At 35.7% G+C, this 21,379-nt stretch overlaps 1 protein-coding gene across 1 annotated transcript; it reads left to right on the top strand.

Moving 5' to 3' along the window:
- Positions 1-11,272: 11,272 nt before the first annotated feature.
- Positions 11,273-12,523, top strand: LOC105158727 (uncharacterized). Its single transcript, XM_011075567.3, has 2 exons — positions 11,273-11,462; positions 11,881-12,523. The coding sequence occupies exons 1-2, from the start codon at positions 11,326-11,328 to the stop codon at positions 12,317-12,319; spliced, it is 576 nt and encodes a 191-aa protein (XP_011073869.1). The 5' UTR covers positions 11,273-11,325; the 3' UTR covers positions 12,320-12,523.
- The last annotated feature ends 8,856 nt before the right edge of the window (positions 12,524-21,379 follow it).

Below are 21,379 nucleotides of genomic sequence, written 5' to 3'. Positions count from 1 at the left end.
TCTGGATCAACCTCTCTAAAAATAATGATCTGGAGTAGTAGGTTTCCATTGAGATCATGATGTCAAGGAATATATTTTTATATGTTCTAATCACCTACTGTATTTCTTTTTCAATTTTATCGACCACAAACTTGAGAAGTTTTGTTGATTGATGCCCCCCTCCTTATTCCTACTTTTTCATTTCCTTGTATGTGCGTCTTTTTTTTGTGTATGTATGTGTGTGTGTGTGCGGGGTGTGTGTGTGGGGCGGTGTGTGTGTGTGTGCGAAGGGTGTGTGTGTGTGCGTGTGCGTGTGCGGGGTGTGTGTGTGTGTGTGTGTGTGGGGTGTGATTGTGTGTGTGTTGTGTGAGTGCATGTGCTGTGTGTGTGTGTGTATGAGTGTGTGTGGGGTGTGTGTGTGTGTGCGTGTGCGGTGTGTGTGTGTGTGTGTGTGTGTGCATGTGCGGTGTGTGTGTGGGGGTGTATGTGTGTGTCACGGTAAAACATGTTTTACTTTCATTTTGAACGTAGATGAAGTGAGATGTTGTTTTTATCTTAGTGGACAATGCATTAGTATGGTGCATTTGTTGTTTTTCAGTTTGATATAATGTATCATTTTAATTGCTTTGTTCTTTTGGTTGTAAGAATTCTTATATTTACTGAGTATTCTATATGTGATTCCAACATATGATCGGCCCTGTTAGTTTAATATTGCAGTAATGCTTTGAAATTTATCGAGTTTAAAGTTGTTTTACTTGTTGGTTGCTATTCGATGCTTTGGGGGAAGCCTGTTTGTGGGAATCAAGAAGAGCTTAACTATTGTTGCTCGTTTGAACACAGTGCTATTATTGGAGCAAAGAAGGTTGCAGCATATCCCAGTGTGTTTTATATATGTAATTCTATTAGACCAATGATTTTGTGATTAATATTATCTAGTTTCTGTATCAACCTCTCTAAAAATCATGATCGGGAGTAGCAGGTTTTCATGGAAATATTTTTATATGTTCTAATCAGCTACTGCATTTTTTTTCAATTTTATCGACCACAAACTTAAGAAGTTTTGCTGATTGATGCCGCCTCTTTATTCCGGCTTTTTCATTTCCTTGTATGTGCGTCTTTTTTTTATGTGTGTATGTGTGTGTGCGTGTGGGGTGTGTTTGTTTTTGTGTGTGTGTGTGCGTGTGCGGTGGGTGTGTGTGTTTATTGTGTGTGTGTGTATGAGTGTGTGGGGTGCGTGTGCGTGTGCGGGGTGTGTGTGTGTGTGTGTTTGTGTGAGTGCATGTGTTGTGTGTGTGTTTGTTTATTTTGTGTGTGTGTATGTGTGTGTGTGTGTGTGCGTGTGCGTGTGCGGTGTGTGTGTGGGGGTGTATGTGTGTGTCATGGTAGAACATGTTTTACTTTCATTTTGAACTTAGAAGAAGTGAGATGTTGCTTTTATTTTAGTGGACAAAGCATTAGTACGGTGCATTTGCTGTTTTTCAGCTTGATGTAATATATCATTTTAATTGCTTTGTCCTTTTGGTTGTAAGAATTCTTATATTTACTGAGTATTCTATGTTTGCTTCCAACATATGATCGGTCCTGTTAGTTTAATATTGCAGTAATGCTTTGTAATTTATCGAGTTTAAAGTTGTTTTACTTGTTGGTTGCTATTCGATGCTTTGGGGGAGCCTATTTGTGGTAATGAAGAAGAGCTTAACTATTGCTGCAATTTTGAACCAGTGCTATTATTGGAGCAAAGAAGGTTGCAGCATATCCCAGTGTGTTTTATATATATAATTCTATTATACCAATGATTTTGTGATTAATATTATCTAGTTTCTGGATCAACCTCTCTAAAAATCATGATCTGGAGTAGTAGGTTTCCATTGAGATCATGATGTCAAGGAATATATTTTTATATGTTCTAATCAGCTACTGCATTTCTTTTTCAATTTTATCGACCACAAACTTGAAAAGTTTTGCTGATTGATGCCGTCTCCTTATTCCGGCTTTTTCATTTCCTTGTATATGCGTCTTTTTTTTATGTGTGTATGTGTGTGTGTGCGGGCTGTGTTTGTTTGTGTGTGCATGTGCGTGTGCGGGGTGTGTGTGTGGGGGGGGGGGTGTGTGGGGGTGTGTGTGTGTGTGTGCGGTGGGTGTGTGTGTGTGTGTGCGTGTGCGTGTGCGGGGTGTATGTGTGTGTGTGTGTGGGGGGTGTGTGTGTGGGGCGGTGTGTGTTTGTGTGAGTGCATGTGTTGTGTGTGTGTGTGTGTGTATGAGTGTGTATGGGGTGTGTGTGTGTGCGTGTGCGGTGTGTGTGTATGTGTTTGCGTGCATGTGCGGTGTGTGTGTGGGGGTGTATGTGTGTGTGTGTGTGTGCGGTGGGTTTGTGTGTGCGTCTGCGTGTGCGCGGTGTGTGTGTGTGTGCGGTGGGTATGTGTGTGCGTGTGCGTGTGCGGGGTGTGTGTGTGTGTATGAGTGTGTGTGGAGTGTGTGTGCGTGTGCGTGTGCGGTGTGTGTGTGTGTGTGTGTGTGTGTGTGCATGTGCGGTGTGTGTGTGGGGGTGTATATGTGTCACGGTAGAACATGTTTTACTTTCATTTTGAACATAGAAGAAGTGTGATGTTGTTTTTATCTTAGTGGACAATGCATTAGTATGTTGCATTTGCTATTTTTCAGTTTGATGTAATGTATCATTTTAATTGCTTTGTTCTTCTGATGTAAGAATTCTTATATTTACTGAGTATTCTATATGTGATTCCAACATATGATCGGTCCTGTTAGTTTAATATTGCAGTAATGCTTTGAAATTTATCGAGTTTAAAGTTGTTTTACTTGTAGGTTGATATTCGATGCTTTGGGTAAGCCTGTTTGTGGTATTGAAGAAGAGCTTAACTATTGCTGCTCTTTTGAACCTAGTGCTATTATTGGAGCAAAGAATGTTGCAGCATATCCCGGTGTGTTTTATATATGTAATTCTATTAGACCAATGATTTTGTGATTTATATTATGTAGTTTCTGGATCAACCTCTCTAAAAATAATGATCTGGAGTAGTAGGTTTCCATTGAGATCATGATGTCAAGGAATATATTTTTATATGTTCTAATCACCTACTGTATTTCTTTTTCAATTTTATCGACCACAAACTTGAGAAGTTTTGTTGATTGATGCCCCCCTCCTTATTCCTACTTTTTCATTTCCTTGTATGTGCGTCTTTTTTTTGTGTATGTATGTGTGTGTGTGTGCGGGGTGTGTGTGTGGGGCGGTGTGTGTGTGTGTGTGTGCGAAGGGTGTGTGTGTGTGCGTGTGCGTGTGCGTGTGCGGGGTGTGTGTGTGTGTGTGTGTGTGTGGGGTGTGATTGTGTGTGTGTTTGTGTGAGTGCATGTGCTGTGTGTGTGTGTGTATGAGTGTGTGTGGGGTGTGTGTGTGTGTGCGTGTGCGGTGTGTGTGTGTGTGTGTGTGCATGTGCGGTGTGTGTGTGGGGGTGTATGTGTGTGTCACGGTAAAACATGTTTTACTTTCATTTTGAACGTAGATGAAGTGAGATGTTGTTTTTATCTTAGTGGACAATGCATTAGTATGGTGCATTTGTTGTTTTTCAGTTTGATATAATGTATCATTTTAATTGCTTTGCTCTTTTGGTTGTAAGAATTCTTATATTTACTGAGTATTCTATATGTGATTCCAACATATGATCGGCCCTGTTAGTTTAATATTGCAGTAATGCTTTGAAATTTATCGAGTTTAAAGTTGTTTTACTTGTTTGTTTCTATTCGATGCTTTGGGGGAAGCCTGTTTGTGGGAATCAAGAAGAGCTTAACTATTGCTGTTCTTTTGAACCCACTGCTATTATTGGAGCAAAAAAGGTTGCAACATATCCCAGTGTGTTTTATATATGTAATTCTATTAGACCAATGATTTTGTGATTTATATTATCTAGTTTCTGGATCAACCTCTCTAAAAATAATGATCTGAAGTAGTAGGTTTCCATTGAGATCATGATGTCAAGGAATATATTTTTATATGTTCTAATCAGCTACTGCATTTCTTTTTCAATTTTATCGACCACAAACTTGAGAAGTTTTGCTGATTGATGCCCCCTCCTTATTCCGAATTTTTCATTTCCTCGTCTGTGCGTCTTTTCTTTTTGTGTGTGTCTATGTTTGTATGTATGTGTGTGGGGTGTGTGTGTGTGTGTGTGTGTGTGTGCTGGGTGTGTGTGTGGGGTGTGTGTGTGTGTGTGGTGGGTGTGTGTGTTTATTGTGTGTGTGTGTATGAGTGTGTGGGGTGTGGGTATGCGTGTGCGTGTGTGGGGTGTGTGTGTGTGTGTGTGTTTGTGTGAATGCATGTGTTGTGTGTGTGTGTGTGTAAGAGTGTGTGTGGGGTGTGTGTGTGTCTAAGAGTGTGTGTGGGGTGTGTGTGTGTGCTTGTGCGGTGTGTGTGGGGGTGTATGTGTGTGTCACGGTAGAACATGTTTTACTTTCATTTTGAACATAGAATAAGTGAGATATTGCTTTTATCTTAGTGGACAATGCATTAGTATGGTGCATTTGCTGTTTTTCAGTTTGATGTAATGTATCATTTTAATTGCTTAGTTCTTCTGGTTGTAAGAATTCTTATATTTACTGAGTATTCTATATGTGATTCCAACATATGATCGGTCCTGTTAGTTTAATATTACAGTAATGCTTTGAAATTTATCGAGTTTAAAGTTGTTTTACTTGTTGGTTGCTGTTCGATGCTTTGGGGGAAGCCTGTTTGTGGTAATGAAGAAGAGCTTAACTATTGCTGCTCTTTTGAACCCAGTGCTATTATTGGAGCAAAGAAGGTTGCAGCATATCCCAGTGTGTTTTATAGATATAATTCTATTATACCAATGATTTTGTGATTAATATTTTATAGTTTCTGGATCAACCTTTCTAAAAATCATGATCTGGAGTAGCAGGTTTCCATTGAGATCATGATGTCAAGGAATATATTTTTATATGTTCTAATCAGCTACTGCATTTCTTTTTCAATTTTATCGATCACAAACTTGAGAAGTTTTGCTGATTGATGCCCCCTCCTTATTCCGGTTTTTTCATTTTCTTGTCTGTGCGTCTTTTTTTTGTGTGTGACTATGTGTGTATGTATGTGTGTGGGGGGTGTGTGTGTGTGTGCGGGGTGTGCGTGTGGGGGGTATGTGTGTGTGTTTGTGTGTGTATGTGTGCGGTGTGTGTGTGTGTGTGTGTGTGTGTGTGTGTTTTTGTGTGAGTGCATGTGTTGTGTATGTGTGTGTTTATTGTGTGTGTGTGTGTGTATGAGTGTATGTGGTGTGTGTGTGTGTGTGCGTGTGCGGTGTGTCTGTGTGTGTGCATGTGCGGTGTGTGTGGGGGGGGGTGGGGTGTGTGTGGGGTGTGTGTGTATATGTGTTTGTAACGGTAGAACATGTTTTACTTTCATTTTGAACATAGAAGAAATGAGATGTTGCTTTTATTTTATACGCCAACGAATGTCGTCTGCGTCTTGTTACATTTGCCATTCTCATTCAATTTTTAATTATTCACTTCAATCTACACAACCCTTTTTCTCGTGCAGGATGTCACCATAGTTTTGCAATATTTTATACTCATTACGGGTATTGTGTGTCTTTGTGGTCTATTTATGTCCTTTGCAACATATTTGTGTGCTTGCATAGATGTGTATTCTCATTTTTGTTTACCTGATATGAAAGAGTATTTATTGAAATGAAAAACAATAACAGGACAGGAGAGAGTGCATTATCCCTCTTCTTTTTTTCTTTCAATATATCTCGTTAGCAAGAGTGGTCTTGGATTGATTTACTTTATTAGAGGAGATATAGTGTGAGAAAATGTGTGGATGATTGATAAAATCTATAAATGCCTTGGGTGGTTATGATATGCTAACCAATTCTTAAATTGGTTGACAATTACCACTACAAAATGTTGTAGTTTTGAACCCTGAGTTTGGTGTGTTTAGACATTTTGATTCCCTTCCTGCTATTAGCGGTCTCTATATTTTTCACCCTTGAAACACATAGTAGTTTCTGTAGTATCACCTTGATTTTTGGGTACCTGCATGGAAGAGGGAGAATGATCCTTTTGCTTAGGAACAATTAATCAGTTATATATGTTGTAGTTGGTGCTTGACTCATGCTTGTGCTTACATGTGGCTTATTGTTTATCAGGTAAAGAACTAATCATTCACCTATCCAAGTTTCTGTTATTTTTCTGCCTTCAGGTACTTATGGGCAGTTTCATACATATTTGAGTGGTAACAGTTTCCTAGTAATGTGGTTTTGGTATTGCAGAAACCAAGATATTAGGCCTATAAGTTGTTGAATCTGTGGTGTTACTTGATAAATGGCACAACTGTCCCTGTGGCTCTTCTTTGGAAAGATAATTCCTTTACTGGAAGGAGACACTAGCTTTAACTTTTTGGAAGAGAGATAAGTTTAATGAAATAATCAAAATCCATTATAAGTTTTTATGCTAACTTTGTTAAAGGTTGAGGCGCCTTGTGTGATTTATGTTTCTTGTCGCTTACGCTTTTGTTGAAATGCCTTAGTAAATACAAAGCTAACCCAGTGCTAATTGCTTTTGTTAACCATCCCATTTATTCTAGCATTTTGGATTTTGGTTTACTTTCTAATCTAATATTGCTTTTGAGCAGTATGGGTAGTTGGATTACCTTGAAGGTCCTTTTCTATTTCTTTTTTTTTTCTTTTTAAGGAATTGAATGCACTTTTCTAAATTAGGTAAATTGCAGGAATTGAAGCGCAGGGGAAGAAACAGGAAGAGTAGGAAGGAGAAGAGGAGGAGGAGGAGGAGTCACCATCATTCAGATGATGATTCTTCTGATGATTCTGCTGATCTGCGGCATAAAGGGAGGAGCAGGAAGGCATATTTAGACTCTGATTCCGACGTCAGTACTTCAGATAATTCGCGAGTGGTAGGGGCAAGAAGCGGTCTGAGAAAAAGAGCAGGAAACATCGACATGTAGAGGACTAGCTTCTATAGTTGGTGATATATCTTGTGCTTTTAAGGTTCCTTTAAACTGCTGCTAAGTGTGCCCTATTCAATCTTTAATCTGGTGGTTGATGAACTTCTTAATGAAAACCACTTTAGCTTAGTGGACAATGCATTAGTATGGTGCATTTGCTGTTTTTCAGTTTGATATAATGTATCATTTTAATTGCTTTCTTCTTCTGGTTGTAAAAATTTTGATATTTACTGAGTATTTTATGTGTGATTCCGAAATGTGATTGGTTCTGTTAGTTGAAATATTGCAGTAATCTTTGAATTTTATTGAGTTTAAAGTTGTTTTACTTGTTGGTTGCTATTCAATGCTTTGGGGGAAGCCTGCCTGTGGGCATCAAGAAGAGCTTAACTATTGCTGCTCTTTTGAACCCAGTGCTATTATTGGAGCAAAGAAGGTTGCAACATTTCTCAGTGTGTTTTATATAGTATTAGGGCAATGATTTTGTGATTAATATTATCTAGTTTCTGGATCAACCTCTTTGAAAATCATGATCTGGTGTAGCAGGTTTCTATTGAGATCATGATGTCAAGGAATATAATTTTATATATTCTAATCAGCTACTGCATTTTTTTTCAATTTTATCGTCCACAAACTTGAGAAATTTTGCTGAATGATGCCCCATCCTTATTTCGACTTTTCCATTTTCTTGTTTGTGCGTCTTTTTGTGTGTGTGTGTGTGTGTGTGTGTGTATGTGTGGGGTGTGTGTTTATGTGTGTGCGTGTGCGGTGGGTGTGTGTAAGAGTGTGTGTGGGGTGTGTTGGGGGAGGGTGTGGGGTGTGCGTGTGTGTGTGTGTGTGTGCGTGTGCGTGTGCGGTGTGTGTGTGTGTGTGGGGTGTGTGTGTGTGTGGGGGGTGTGTGTGCGGTGTGTGTGTGTGGGGGGTGTGCGTGTGTGTGTGTCTCACGGTAGAACATGTTTTACTTCTATTTTGAACATAGAAGAAGTGAGATGTTGCTTTTATCTTCTGCGCCAACGAATGTCATCTGCGTCTTGTTACATTTGTCATTCTCCTTCAATTTTTAAGTCTTCATTTCTATCTACACAATTCTTTTTCTCATGCAGGATGTCACTATAGTTTCGCAATATTTTATGCTCATTACGGGTATCTTGATGAGGGAGATTATTTAATTACCTAAATACCCCTACCTTTTAATGCATTTTTATATGAATATTTGACTGTATTTGACCAAGTTTGACCCACCTTAACCAGGTTGAAAGTCAACTCTAGCAGCTGCCCTTGGATCAGGTGACGTGACAACATCTCAACGGTGCCACGTGTCACTCATCTAGAAGGTAGCGTACGGTTATAAATAGCTTCATTTATGATTATTCAAAACACACATTTTATTACTGTTTACCGCCATTTTCTAGTCACATTCAACCTCACTGTGCTTTCGACCTCTTACTTTTTGACCCCACATTTCTAACTTAGGTATCGGAGGGCCTTCGCCGAGGGCTACTCGACTAATCTTACGTTTGCTTTGTTCTCATGATCCACTAACAGGTAGCTCAAAAGAAGGATCTAGCGACCCGATCCACATTTTGCGCGACCTACATAAGATAGGAAAAAAATTTAAGTACCTCATCTAATGTTGGAAATGATCAAAAAACCTCTATGAAAAAATAAATATTAAATGCATCTCTTGTGATATGAAAAAAAATTCAAAAAGCCACCCGAGGCAAGAGGTTGTGATACACACGCGTTGACTGCAAGTAGGGGTCTGAAAATTGTATTTTTTTTTATGATTTTGCCCTTCTTTCTTCCATTTAATGTTGCACCCAATTATAATATATACATATATATGCAATTTAAAATTTTAAAATAATATACAAATATTTTATTAATATTAAAATATTATTTTATATGTAAATATACTAGTTTTGGGCACCTTTCGGAGCGAAGAAGATTACCTGTGGGGAAGCCCCCTCCCACTATCTCCTTGTTCCAACATGCCTTTCTTTATGGTGGACGGAAAAACAAAGACGCATGGCTGGCTTAAAAAGGGCATAGGATCTTGTAAGCAATGGGAATGAGCACGTCGGATGAAGAAGATGGCTCCATACGGGAAGACCGAAGGGACTTTTTCTTTGTAAAATTCATGAACCAAAAGCTAAAACAAGGGCTCAAAAGCAAAAAAAAGGCACAACACAAGGATCTAGGCATATAGTCTACTTCTAGGATTCTGGTAAGAGAGCGGTCACAATTTAAGGAATACACGCGCGCGCCCGCGACCATCAGTCATTCGTTTCTCTCCCCGAGAGAAACTCATTCCTTCCATTAACCGCTCGTGCTTTCCAACTAGGAAAGCACTCTCTGTCCGCTATCCTTATTAAGGCGTTCGTGCCTTCGGCAGCTCACTCGATTAGCTCTTCTCTCTGGGAGGTAAGGCCCTTCCTCTCGGCTATGTCCCAGTCCCTCACGCTTTTTGGGCTTACGGGACCAGGACTAGTAGTCGAGAAAGTTCTTCCCTCCTTTGCTTAACCGTTCCTGCCTTCCAACTAGGAAGCTAGTCACTGCTAGAACAACTGGAGTCTACCGTTTGTGACTTTGTCACTCTCTCCATTTAGCTCAATCAAGCAGGATTTTCCGAAGAAAAATCCCTTCCTGGAGGTGAATCAAAGCAGATTCTGACCCTCGTCCTAGAAGGATTCAAAAGATGGTCCGGGCCCTTTCACAGTCCTTGTACTATCTTATACCTCTTTAGCAATCTATAGGGCAACCTCAAAGACTAGTTATAGAAAGAAAAAGAAGATAAAGAATGAACTCAATAGCTACATAAGGCAAGTCCGGACTCTAGCATCTAACATCGAGCTCCTAACTCATAGCTCCTAGCAGCTAAACATCTAACTCAGAACAACTAGTTCAACAGGGATAGAGCAGTAGCAGCCTTACTCCATTCCCTCCTTACAGTCTGGAATAGCCGACCGCAAACTCTTGACTCCGATAGATGTCAGCTTCGAGCTTCTTCTTCGAATCAGCTCTCACCTCCTCTATCGAAGGCTTTAAATTCCCATCGGTCGGTAAAGACTGATTAAAGATAAAGATCTAAGGGCATTATCTTTAAGACAACAAGAAGAGCTACAACTTCATATGTTTTTTCACTCTGAAGGCTCCTGGATCTTCTTATCTTGATTTCTCGAACCGAGAGATCCATGAATCGAGATCCTGATGCATATAGATACAAATGGTCCAATGGGAGCAAGAATTTCCAGGAATGTTTGGAACATTTCGTTTTTGAGCAGAAGAGCCGTTTTCAAATAGTGTTCGATCGATTACGTATTAATCAATATTCGATTGATTGGTCTGAGGTTATCGACAAAAAGGATTCGCCAAGAAAAGCACTTCTTACTTGGTGAAGGGTTCCAAACCTACGCTTGTTCCTGCGCGCCGAAGACGGATCAAGGCTTTTATACCAAGGCGATAGACGAAGGACCGAAGAATGGAAAGTTGTCATCGCTACTCTAGAGGAGGGCATACCCGCGCCCTCCATCGCCTAGACGGGGGGCGACAGCATCGCCATTGCCCCATCGGGGGGGGGGGGGGGGTGGAAATAGGGGGTTGGGGGGTTTATTATTATTTTTTTAAACAATATTTTTATTTTTATAAATTATAATTATAATAATTTTATTTTTATTGTAAATAATTTTATTTTTATATATTATAATAATTCATGTAGTATAACAACATGTCATCCAACTCATTTTCTAAAGAGAAATAAGACTAAACCCCCCCCCCCCCCAAAAAAAAAATTAATTGGCATGTCATGGCATTTTTCGGTTAAAAATTAAAATTTTGGCCATAGAAAAACTAAATTTCATTAATTTTTAAGCTTAATGGACTTAATTATCAGACTAAAATCATAATTCAGCATATTTAACGGACAAAAAATATAATTTTTTCTATATGAAATTTTAATTTTATATATTATAGATATATTATGAGTATATTTTAATAGGTTTAGGTTGATCGAGAGGGGCATTTTAGTTATTATTTCTAAAAAAATATGCTCAAATTGACCGAGGACGATATGAGTTATTATTTATAACATAGGGATAATTTTTTATAATAAAATTTTTATACGAGATTTTTTTATATTTTTTCATACCATATAGGATCAGAATGAGTTTAACTCTATATAGATATAGATATAGATATAGATATAGATATATATACACACTCATATAGAGATTTAGCCATATAGGTACATGATGAGGTGTGGCAGACAGCATTACCTATATATGCATTATATCCCCCCCCCCCCCTCTCTCTCTCTCAATATATATATATATATATATATATATATATATATGTATGTATAAAGGATGGGAAGAAATGGTGGTGGAGAAGGTGGAGCAGCAGCATCAGTGGGTGGTATTTCAGAGTGCTGTATGTGCGGAGATTATGGCTTATCTTCCCATCTCTTCATATGCAAACACTGCCGATTCCGATCCCAGCACAAGTACGTTAAGATTACTACCTCCAAACTCATCACCCTTTGATTTTAATCTCACTACACCTTAGTCATAAATCAAAATTTGATTCTTACAGCCCACAACTGCTTGTCTGTGATCATCTTTTTGTAATTTACAATCACTGCAAACCAAATGTCTCACCCACCTTAATTAACATTTTGAGAAATAATCATCCAACCCTCTTCCTCTTATTGTTAATTTTCATGTTTTGATTAGATATTGTTTATTTTGCCCACATACTGCTCTTAGTTTTGTTTCTTATCACACTTACACCTCTCATTTTCTGCTGTGTTCTGCGATTTTAGAATCGAATTTTGCAAAAATTTCAGGTCATTTTTTTATCCCTCAAGAGATATTTCGCCTATTAATACTTTTGTTCGTAAGCCCTTCAAATTGATGTTGCAGATATTGCAGCAATCTGTATCCAGAAGCTGAATCCTACCACATTTGCAATTGGTGCCTTAGCCAAAAGGGCGACAAGAAAGGAGAATTACTGGGAAATACAAAAGCCAGCTCTCCCAATTCCTCCTCATCATCACTCAAAACCCCAAGTGATCATCAAGATCACATGAAGATGAACAACGGGAAGAGGGTTTTGGGGGAAAATGATGGAGGTCTAAAGGACACTAGTGACCAAATAAAGAAGCAGAAGAAGTCGTCCCAGACGACGGAGCGATCCGGACCGTCGTCGGCAGGTAGGAAGAGGGTCACAACTGATCGTGGAGGGAGTATCGGTAAGAAGACAAGGTCAGAAGAGGTATCAAATGGTGGGGTGAATATCATAAAACAAGTGTTCAGAAACAAGGTGAGGAGATATAAGCTTTTGGATGAAGTCCCGAGCTAGCTAGTTAATTACATGTAAAGAAGATTGAAAATTTTTGCATGAGAGTATATATGTATATGGTATGGTAATGAAATTTTTAGATGTTTAATTGCTTTGTATCAATCATGAAAAGGTTTTATTTGTGAGAGGAAGAGATATACATTTTAGTGCTATTTCACTTTATAATTAACACACATATATATATATGTATATATATATTGAGCTTTCTATTTTGTCATATCATTGTCTGTGTCACGCCTCGAACTTCCAAGCCTGTTAAATGTGAGAATTGCCTTTCAAACTCATTCATAAATCTTAAAATTCCCAGATTATTAATATCTTGGATGCAGTAAAGTTTAATAATCAAAGCTTATATTGTAATTATTTTATGAGTTCTTATTCCATGTGGATGTATTACATCATCCCTCCTTCAAAACGCGATGTCCTCAGCGCGGCATGACATAAATCCTCGTTCAGAATGCAAGGTCATCATCTTCTTTGTCGATGGAAGATGGGATATCCAATCAGGCCTCTTCAGAATGCGGCGTCCTCATCGCGGCGTACACATAGCCTATGATCGATCGTCAGGCATAAAAGTTCTAGACATGGTTCTTACAGGTTCAAGAGATGGCTAGCTCCGAGCATTTAGCACTTTGTTTCGTAGGTTCAAGAGGTGGCTCCCACCCGTATAGTATTTTGTCCCGTATAGCACTTAACTAGTTACTGATTCTACTTGACGATCTTCTCTAATACCATTTCTTGTGGCTCTAGTCCATAAGCCTGTTGGATGCGAGAATTGCCTCCAAACCTACCGTGTGCATCCTAAAATTTCATTATGAATAACTCCCCAAAAATAAATATCCAACATATACATTTGAATTATTTAATCAAAACTTATATGATACTTATCAGTTCTTAATTGACGTGGAACTGAACATCACACTTTATATATGCTACACGGGTTTCGATGAGAAAAGAAAAAGAGAATGTTACATGAAACAATTTGCGTATTGGGTTTATTAGGAAGTACAATAAAAAATAAAACTTAAAAGAGAAAATACATCATAAGTCACTATAAGAAAGTTGATTTTTAACTATACATTACAGATGATAACAATTCAAAATCACGGTAAATCAATACTATTAACTATAATCAAACACAATCAATACAAAAATTAACATAAAAACATTTACCACGACTACATAGATGTCATAGTTTTTAGCTACAATCAAAACATTTGTCATGATTTAGCTATAGCTTTGATCTTGCTTGTAAAAATAACGGCTAATAACCGTTGCAAAACCATGATTAAATTGTATTCACCATAATTTTTTTTATCAAAATAATTAACATTAGCAAAAAACAATTATATTTCTTCTAGTAATTGGAAATAGAAAAATTATTTTCTTCACAAAAGACTTTGAAAAAAATTCACAAAAAAGAAAATTGATTTCACCTAAATCCTTCCCACTCCAACACATCATTCATCATACCCTTTCTTCTCCTTTTTCTTCTTTTATTACTTTCCCCAGCTAACCAAACAAATTCAGGATTAATTTATATTTAATTTATATTCTTTCCATTAATTTGTTAATTTTTTTTCTTTTTTCTAATATATATATAGTCTTCTTTATTCCTCATCAAAACTTTTGAACCAAAAAAAAAGGGTCACGTCTTTGTGACGAATATAAATATTTCTTTTCATGTATAGTTGGGATGCTTTGCCGCCAGCTTCTATTGTTTATTTACTCATATTCCTTTCAAATTGAAATAGAGAGAAGAATTTGGTATTAGAGTAGAGGAAGACTACTTTCATGGTGACAGTGTAGTTGATAAGAAAGCACTACCAAACTGTATTTTGAGATGTGATATAATTACACGTAAATTTTCTGTGGTATAAAAATTACATCTAGTACTGCGAAAGTTTATTTTTATCTAACAAATAAGTCACTTCGTTAGTCAAAATTCACCAAATTTGCTTATTTTAACAAAAAAAAAGGATAAAAATTTATGTATTTACCTTCGATTGATTTATAATTACACTTCAAATAAATTATTATATACATCTTTAAATGTTAATGCATGTGAGGAGGTATATTTTCACCATTATAAGGATGAGTAAATCGAAAAAAAAATTATTTGACCTACAATAAATCAATAATAAGTCAATAGCGGTAAATACTAATTTTTATTTAATTTGTTTTTGTTAATAAAAACAAATTCAGTTATTTTAGCTAACAAATGAATTTATTTATTAAATAAAAATATATCTAAAAAATATAAAATGTAATTTTTTAAATCACAAAAAATTTATATGTAATTATATTAAAACTCAAAGGTGGAGCGTAACTATCCCTATATATATAGAATATGGTAAAGGGCCATAACAGCTAATTTGTCATCATTTGTAACTCCTCCTCATACCCCTTTTTCTAATCATTATTGAGTTTTGATGGCCATAACAAAAACCTAAATCATTGTTGGAACATCTGACATGCATAATAGGACCCCCAATTAAATTAACCTTAGAAATTTCATGTGGGCAATCTCAGCATCTGCGAATTTTTGGTAGCTACCAAGAATTGAAAAGGATAAATGTTTTATCCCTTTGTTTGTTTGTGGTGAAATTGACACCCACTACCTCTACGATTCTAGGAATTAAGAATCACATTATCACTTTGCTACAACATCGTCACAATGTATATATTAACAGTCGTGGCATATTGATGCTTTGAAATTTTTAATACGACAAATTGCAATTTATTCTCCTGTGTGCATAAAAATAACAAAACACCCCATGTGAAAAATAAATTAGTAATTTAACCCCTCTCAATCGTTGAATCTTATTTTTAGATGAACGATTCAAATTTAATTTTACTTATATAATTATATATAAAAAGTATAAATATATATTTTTATAAGTATAATATACATGTATATATTTATAAAGATATGTATACAATATATATATATAGATATACGTATAATATTTATACCAGGCAACCACCTTCCTCCCCGTCGTTGGCGCCAGCCGGTCGCCCCCTCTACCCCCAACCCACCAGCACGCCTCCGTCCCACCCACCAGCTCGCCCCCCTTGCTGCGTCGTTTCTTTCCCCCACCATGCGCCTCCCCCCTGTTGCGCGGTTGCGCCGCTTCTTTCCTCCACCACGCGTTCACCTCCCTCGCTGTTGCGCCCCTCCAGTGTGCCTCCCCCGCGCCGTCGGCCCCTCCTCACCACCACACATTCAATTTTTTTGGGTATTTTTAATTTTTTTATTAATATTAACTATATGTATGTATTATATATATTTGTATGTACATGTATAATTTATAACTTATTTATTGTAAAAAGTATTTTACTGTTATAAAATTTATGTTATATATTGTATAAATGTGAGCCATTGATTTAATTGAAATAAATTTGATCCATTGATTTATAAATTGATATAGATCGTTGATCAAAACCAAGAAAAATGTAGATTATTGATTTAATTATCAAATCTCAAGAAATAATTTTATTTTTCGTACCCAAAGTATACCCCTTTTTCAGCTTTAGTACCCCAAGTTTTTAAGTCATCAGACTTGGTACCCAAAAATTATGATTTTCATCAATTTGAGTACACTCTGTTAGGTTGACCGTTAAAACAAATGGTCATCCGAATTTTAGAGGGAAAATTAGGTGGGATCTTGTCTATATAAGGGCATGTTTGGCTTCTATTTTATTTAACACACCAAAAGTTTCTATTTTAATTCTAATTTTATAATTGAGAAAAATAATGTAAAAAGAAAATTCTAACCCAATTTCTATTAGAAAAACGCTAATTCAAATCATTATGAAAATATCAATTTAAATATTTCCTCCCAATTAAAATTATTATGAAAATAAAAATGCATGTTAAATGTTGAGTAGTGTAGAGATAATCCCCTAGTAATAATTTAAGATAATTAATAGAGTCTTTTGTTCAATCACCACTAGTATTGTTTGCGAAAAATAAACAAAAAAAAATTGAATAAGCCACTCAAACACTACAAAATAAGGCGGGATTCGTAATGGTCTTTTGGAACGGCCATATCACAGGGCCTTTATAATGGATTGGACGTACTGGCATCATTAAGAGGATAATAAAAAAGAAATTTTTGTAACAGTCAAAACCGTTACAACACCCGTTACAAAGTCGATGTGTGCCAAAATGGTTACAATTTGTAGGGCATTAATATTCTGCGGTTTTTGTAACGGCTATCTATTTATGTAACAGATAATTTTTCAGATATCAAGCAGTTACAATGGCAATGGTAAAAACCGTGAAGTGCATGAAAATACGGTGTTACAAGAACCATCACATTAGGAACGGTGTTTTTTGGACCGTCAACTAGTGCTGATCATCATTTAAGTTGGTTGACTAGGTAACAGAGACTAATTTAATACTTTATTGTGTTTAATTAAATTAATTGTAGTACATTTCTTATTTTAGTTTTATAACTTTTTATTAATCTTATATCATGTTAATTATATGTATGCTCCTAAACAGTGTACATAGTACTGTAATATTTATAAATATGTAGGTCGTCAAATTAGAAAATTAATTAGATATATACTTTTATGTGTGAATACAACAATATATATCATCATGTTATGAGAATTGAAGAGATGGATGTATAATAAGAACCTCCCAGGGACTGAGATTGCAAATCGTATCAGTCCATGAAGTTGCTACGGACAAATCAATCGTACGATCTACGTGATCCCACTGGTTTACAAATTGTGGTCGATCTTTTGACTGTACACAACAGGTTGCAAGTACTTCAGGGACTGAAACTAGTCAAACTAATAATAAAGATGAAGAGGATGATGAGGACAACATCAAGAACTACGAGACTGACGATGATGAATACGAGACTACATAATGTATATTTATAAATAATTTTATTTTTTTTAAAAAAATTATTATTTTGGAACAGCCTATTTATTTAAAAACCGTTACAAATGCCGTTATAAAATAAAGCGGTCAACTTTTGTCAATAGGCGGGAAATGGAATTTTGTAATGGCCAAATTACAGATAGCCGCAAAGGGCCGTTACAAACTAAAATTTTTGAAATCAAAATGAAAAAAACAGGAGGAAATTTTATATTTGATTCACTGTTACAAAAGTCATTACAAATGTCGTTACAATGGAAAATTATACCAATTATTACAAAAGTCATTACAAAAATTGAGTCATCTCATAAATTCAGATCGGAGAATACGATATCTTCACATCCGGACACCTGATTCATACCAAATTTAAACATATACAAGTATGTGCCAATTAAATCATATCAAAAGGTATAATTTTAAATCACATGGTCTAATTTAGAAATACACCATATTGAATGATTAATATTATATTCCAGAAACGATATGTCGAAATAAGGCTACAACTTGGCTGAATGAATTTTTTGGTAAGTGTGATCATATCTGACAGTTTGCTTAATTTTGATGGCCCGATTAACCCATTCAATTTAACACTAAGATGACAGTTATATAAATATAATCCTAGCATTTATGAATATACAAATTTATTACATACTGCGTACATGTATCAATGTCAAATAATTTTTTTTATTTTTTAATATATTTCAATTATATTGTTCCGATACAATGATACGTTGCCACAACATTAAATCGTCGAAAATGGCATCTTGTTTTTTTTATAATAATTTTTAATAAAATTAATTAATTAATTAATTAATTATAACGGCTTTTGTAACGAAATTTACCAAAACGACGTCATATCATTATATTGTAACAGTTTTTGTAACGACTTTTTAAACGTGTATCTTACGCTATACGATTTGTAACGGCTTTTTGAATACTGTAACACTGTTTGGAACGGCTCGGCTATTCTGAAATTATATATAAACAGCACTTGCAGATTGTTCTTCTTCTCTCTTTCCTCTTTTCTCTCTCTCTCTCTCTCTCTCTCCCTGCCCGCGGCCCTGTCGCCCCCTGACACTGAAAAAAGGTACGCCTGTCCATTCTGCTGTAAGTAATTTTTTCAATCACTGTTTGTATTTTAAATATGATCATTCTGCTCCAGTGTTTCTTGTGATATATGTTGATGATATGTTCATTGTTAGCCTCAGCTTAAAATTGATTAAAGAATTGCAAAATAACTTGAGTAGAAAATTTGAAATGAAAGATTTAGGTGATGCTAAGAAAATTTAAGGAATGCCTATTGATAGAAAGAAAAGTAATTCTACAATTATTCTGCATAAAAAATCCTATGTTAAATTTGTATTTGAAAATTTTCCAATGACTGGTTCTAGACCCTCTTCTATTCCTTTAGTTGCTCATTTTCAATTAAGTAAAAGTCAGAATCCTAAAACTGAATCTGAAAAAGAGCAAATGAAGAATGTTCCTTACTCTAGTGCAATTGGGTCTATAATGTATTTAATCGTTAGTACTCGCCCATATATGGCCTATGCTAAGCTGCCTAAGTAGATATATGTCTAATGTTGGGCTTCCTCATTGGGATACTCTTAAATGGTTACTTAGGTATTCAAATGGTTCTATGAATACTGGTATAAAATTTTCTAAGGTGCTAAATTAAGTGGATATGCGAATTCCAACTATGCTAATGATAGAGATAGTAGGAAATCAACAATCTCATATGTGTTTACTTTGTGTGGTGCTTGCATAAGTTGGAAATCTCAACTCTAGCACATTATTGCCTTGTCGACCATTGAAGCTGAATATAATGCCACTACTGAGGCTTTTAAAGAAACAATTTGGTTAGAAGGACTATTAAAAGAAATAGGTTTCCTAAAGGAAAAACCACAGTATTTTCTGATAGTTAATCTGGAATTCAACTTTGTAAAAACACTGTCTTTAATGATAGAACTAAACACACTGATGTTAGGTATCATTTTATTAGAGATATTATTAGAAAGGAAATTATTAACTTAGAAAAGATAGATTTTGAATCTAATCCTATAGATATAGGTACTAAGTGTTTACCAATTGAAAATTTTAAAACTTGCCTTAGAATTTTGAACTTAGGATAATTAAATATCTTCAGTATTTTTCACATTATTTAACCATATATATACAATTGTCTCTTTCTTATTTTGTTGGTACAATCCCGGCAAATGACGATGATGAAGCTAGATCCGATTTTTGGACTTGATCCCTCTTTTGGATCCTAATCAAGGTGGAGCATGTTATAAAAATTATGGCCCAATGACCTATTTTAGTAGGTGCAACCCACACCATCAAATGACTCATTTAGATGGCTGCCCAATTCTGTTGCCTTTGGTCCATTCTTTGGCTCGGCCCACTTCTACCACCCGGCCCACTTGACTCAACTCGACTTTCTTGATATTTATCTCTCCCTCTTCTGTAGATGAAATCCTAAACCTAATTCTCCCTCTCTCGTCTCCCCCTTCATCTTCTCTCTGAATCTCCACCGCCACTTTCTCTCTTCTTCTCTCTTCTCGTTTTCACCCTTCGTTGTTCTTCTCTCTCATCGTCATTAATGGCTTCCCTCTATATAAACCCCCAGACGTCTTCTGGTGGGAATAACAAACAGAACAAAAGACTTATTCCGCTTTCTAGTCTCTTGCTTCTGATTAAAAGTTCTTCATGAACTAAGTTCCCTAAGTGGAAAACTCTCAGTGGTTTTAATGGTCCTTTGTGGATCGACCTTGGTGGCGTGTTTTGGGATTTAGCAACCGGTGAAGTGGTTGCTGGCTATGGCTACCCTCTACTGGCTCTAGTCCCTGAACCAACTACTTTTTGTGTTCTCTTTATATCTGTTACTGCTTCTCTTAGAACTGTATATATATGTTAATATTTCTGTAATATTGGTTTGTAATATAAGGATTTTCGTAAAGTACGATTTTCTGCAATAGTTGATTAGGGCTTTTCTATTTTGGGTTCACTGCTGGTGAATTCTTCCGACAGACCTAAATTTTATATAACAAATGATGAAAATGTAATTTATATTACAATACCACTCAAGTAGGCCTGGTGGGATTATGTATCCGAACAAGTCAAGTGGGATAGTTGTCCCATGCTTACAAGGCCTTGTCACAAACTAGCCTGATTATGCCTTATTTGGTTCGTGTGATAGGGTAGTGTGACAAGATTGGGTGGGAGGGAAACAAGATGACAACTGATCCCACCATCAATTATACAGTGTTTGGTTTGACGTATTGTAAAACGACCAAAGGTATCATTTTTTAAATTATTTTTATTTTAACATCGTAGCTTTTGAATTATTACAACAAATAAAACCCTCTCAATATATATTGAAATAAAATTTTTAAAATAATAATTTATATGGAATATTTTTATTTTTTTTCCTACATTCATATGAAGCAGAAATTCAAAATAGACATTCAATAAAAAAAGAAAAAAAAGAATGAAGATTTAATTAAAAAAAAGTTATAAAAGTATGGCAAAAATTCTACTTTTGAAATTTAGTAACTAATCAAAATTCAAATACTTTTCAAATGTCCCAAATAAATGAAGTAATGATTTTATTTTCTTTTATTATTAAATTATAAAGTACATTCTTTTAAACATACATATATTTCACAAGTAAGGAAAAAAATCAAGGTGAAAAATAACCAACCAACTACTTAATAATAAGTGAATGCATGGATCATAAATATTATGTCAATTTTAAGTGGAAGGGCATATAAGAAAAAAAGTTTTAATCCTCACTTAAACTAATCAATTGGATAGTGTATCCCACCTAAGTTATCCCATAAATTAAGATTGTAAAATCAGACCCGGTATTAATACCTGCTCCAATAATACGAACAAAATGTGTGATTGTGCATAATAAATAATTTAATACAAACCAAACGGGATTTTAATATCGGACCACCCATGTTGTAAGTAAACAAGTAATTGCACCGAATATTCAGTTATAACTGATTCAATCACTTTAAACATGGCCTTAGGGCTCGTCTACTTTAAAAGATGGTATTTGGGTGGAACAAATTATTGATGGATGAAATTTGGAACGAGATTGAACTATCCCTTGTAATCCTTGTTTACTTGTTTTGACGAAATTGTTTTTTGTTTACTAA

The sequence above is a fragment of the Sesamum indicum genome, linkage group LG3 (genome assembly GCF_026168435.1).
Source record: "Sesamum indicum cultivar Baizhima isolate 11 linkage group LG3, ASM2616843v1, whole genome shotgun sequence".
Taxonomy (NCBI): domain Eukaryota; kingdom Viridiplantae; phylum Streptophyta; class Magnoliopsida; order Lamiales; family Pedaliaceae; genus Sesamum; species Sesamum indicum.
Note: the sequence above shows the minus strand (reverse complement) of the source record. Positions and strands in the feature narration are given on the sequence as shown.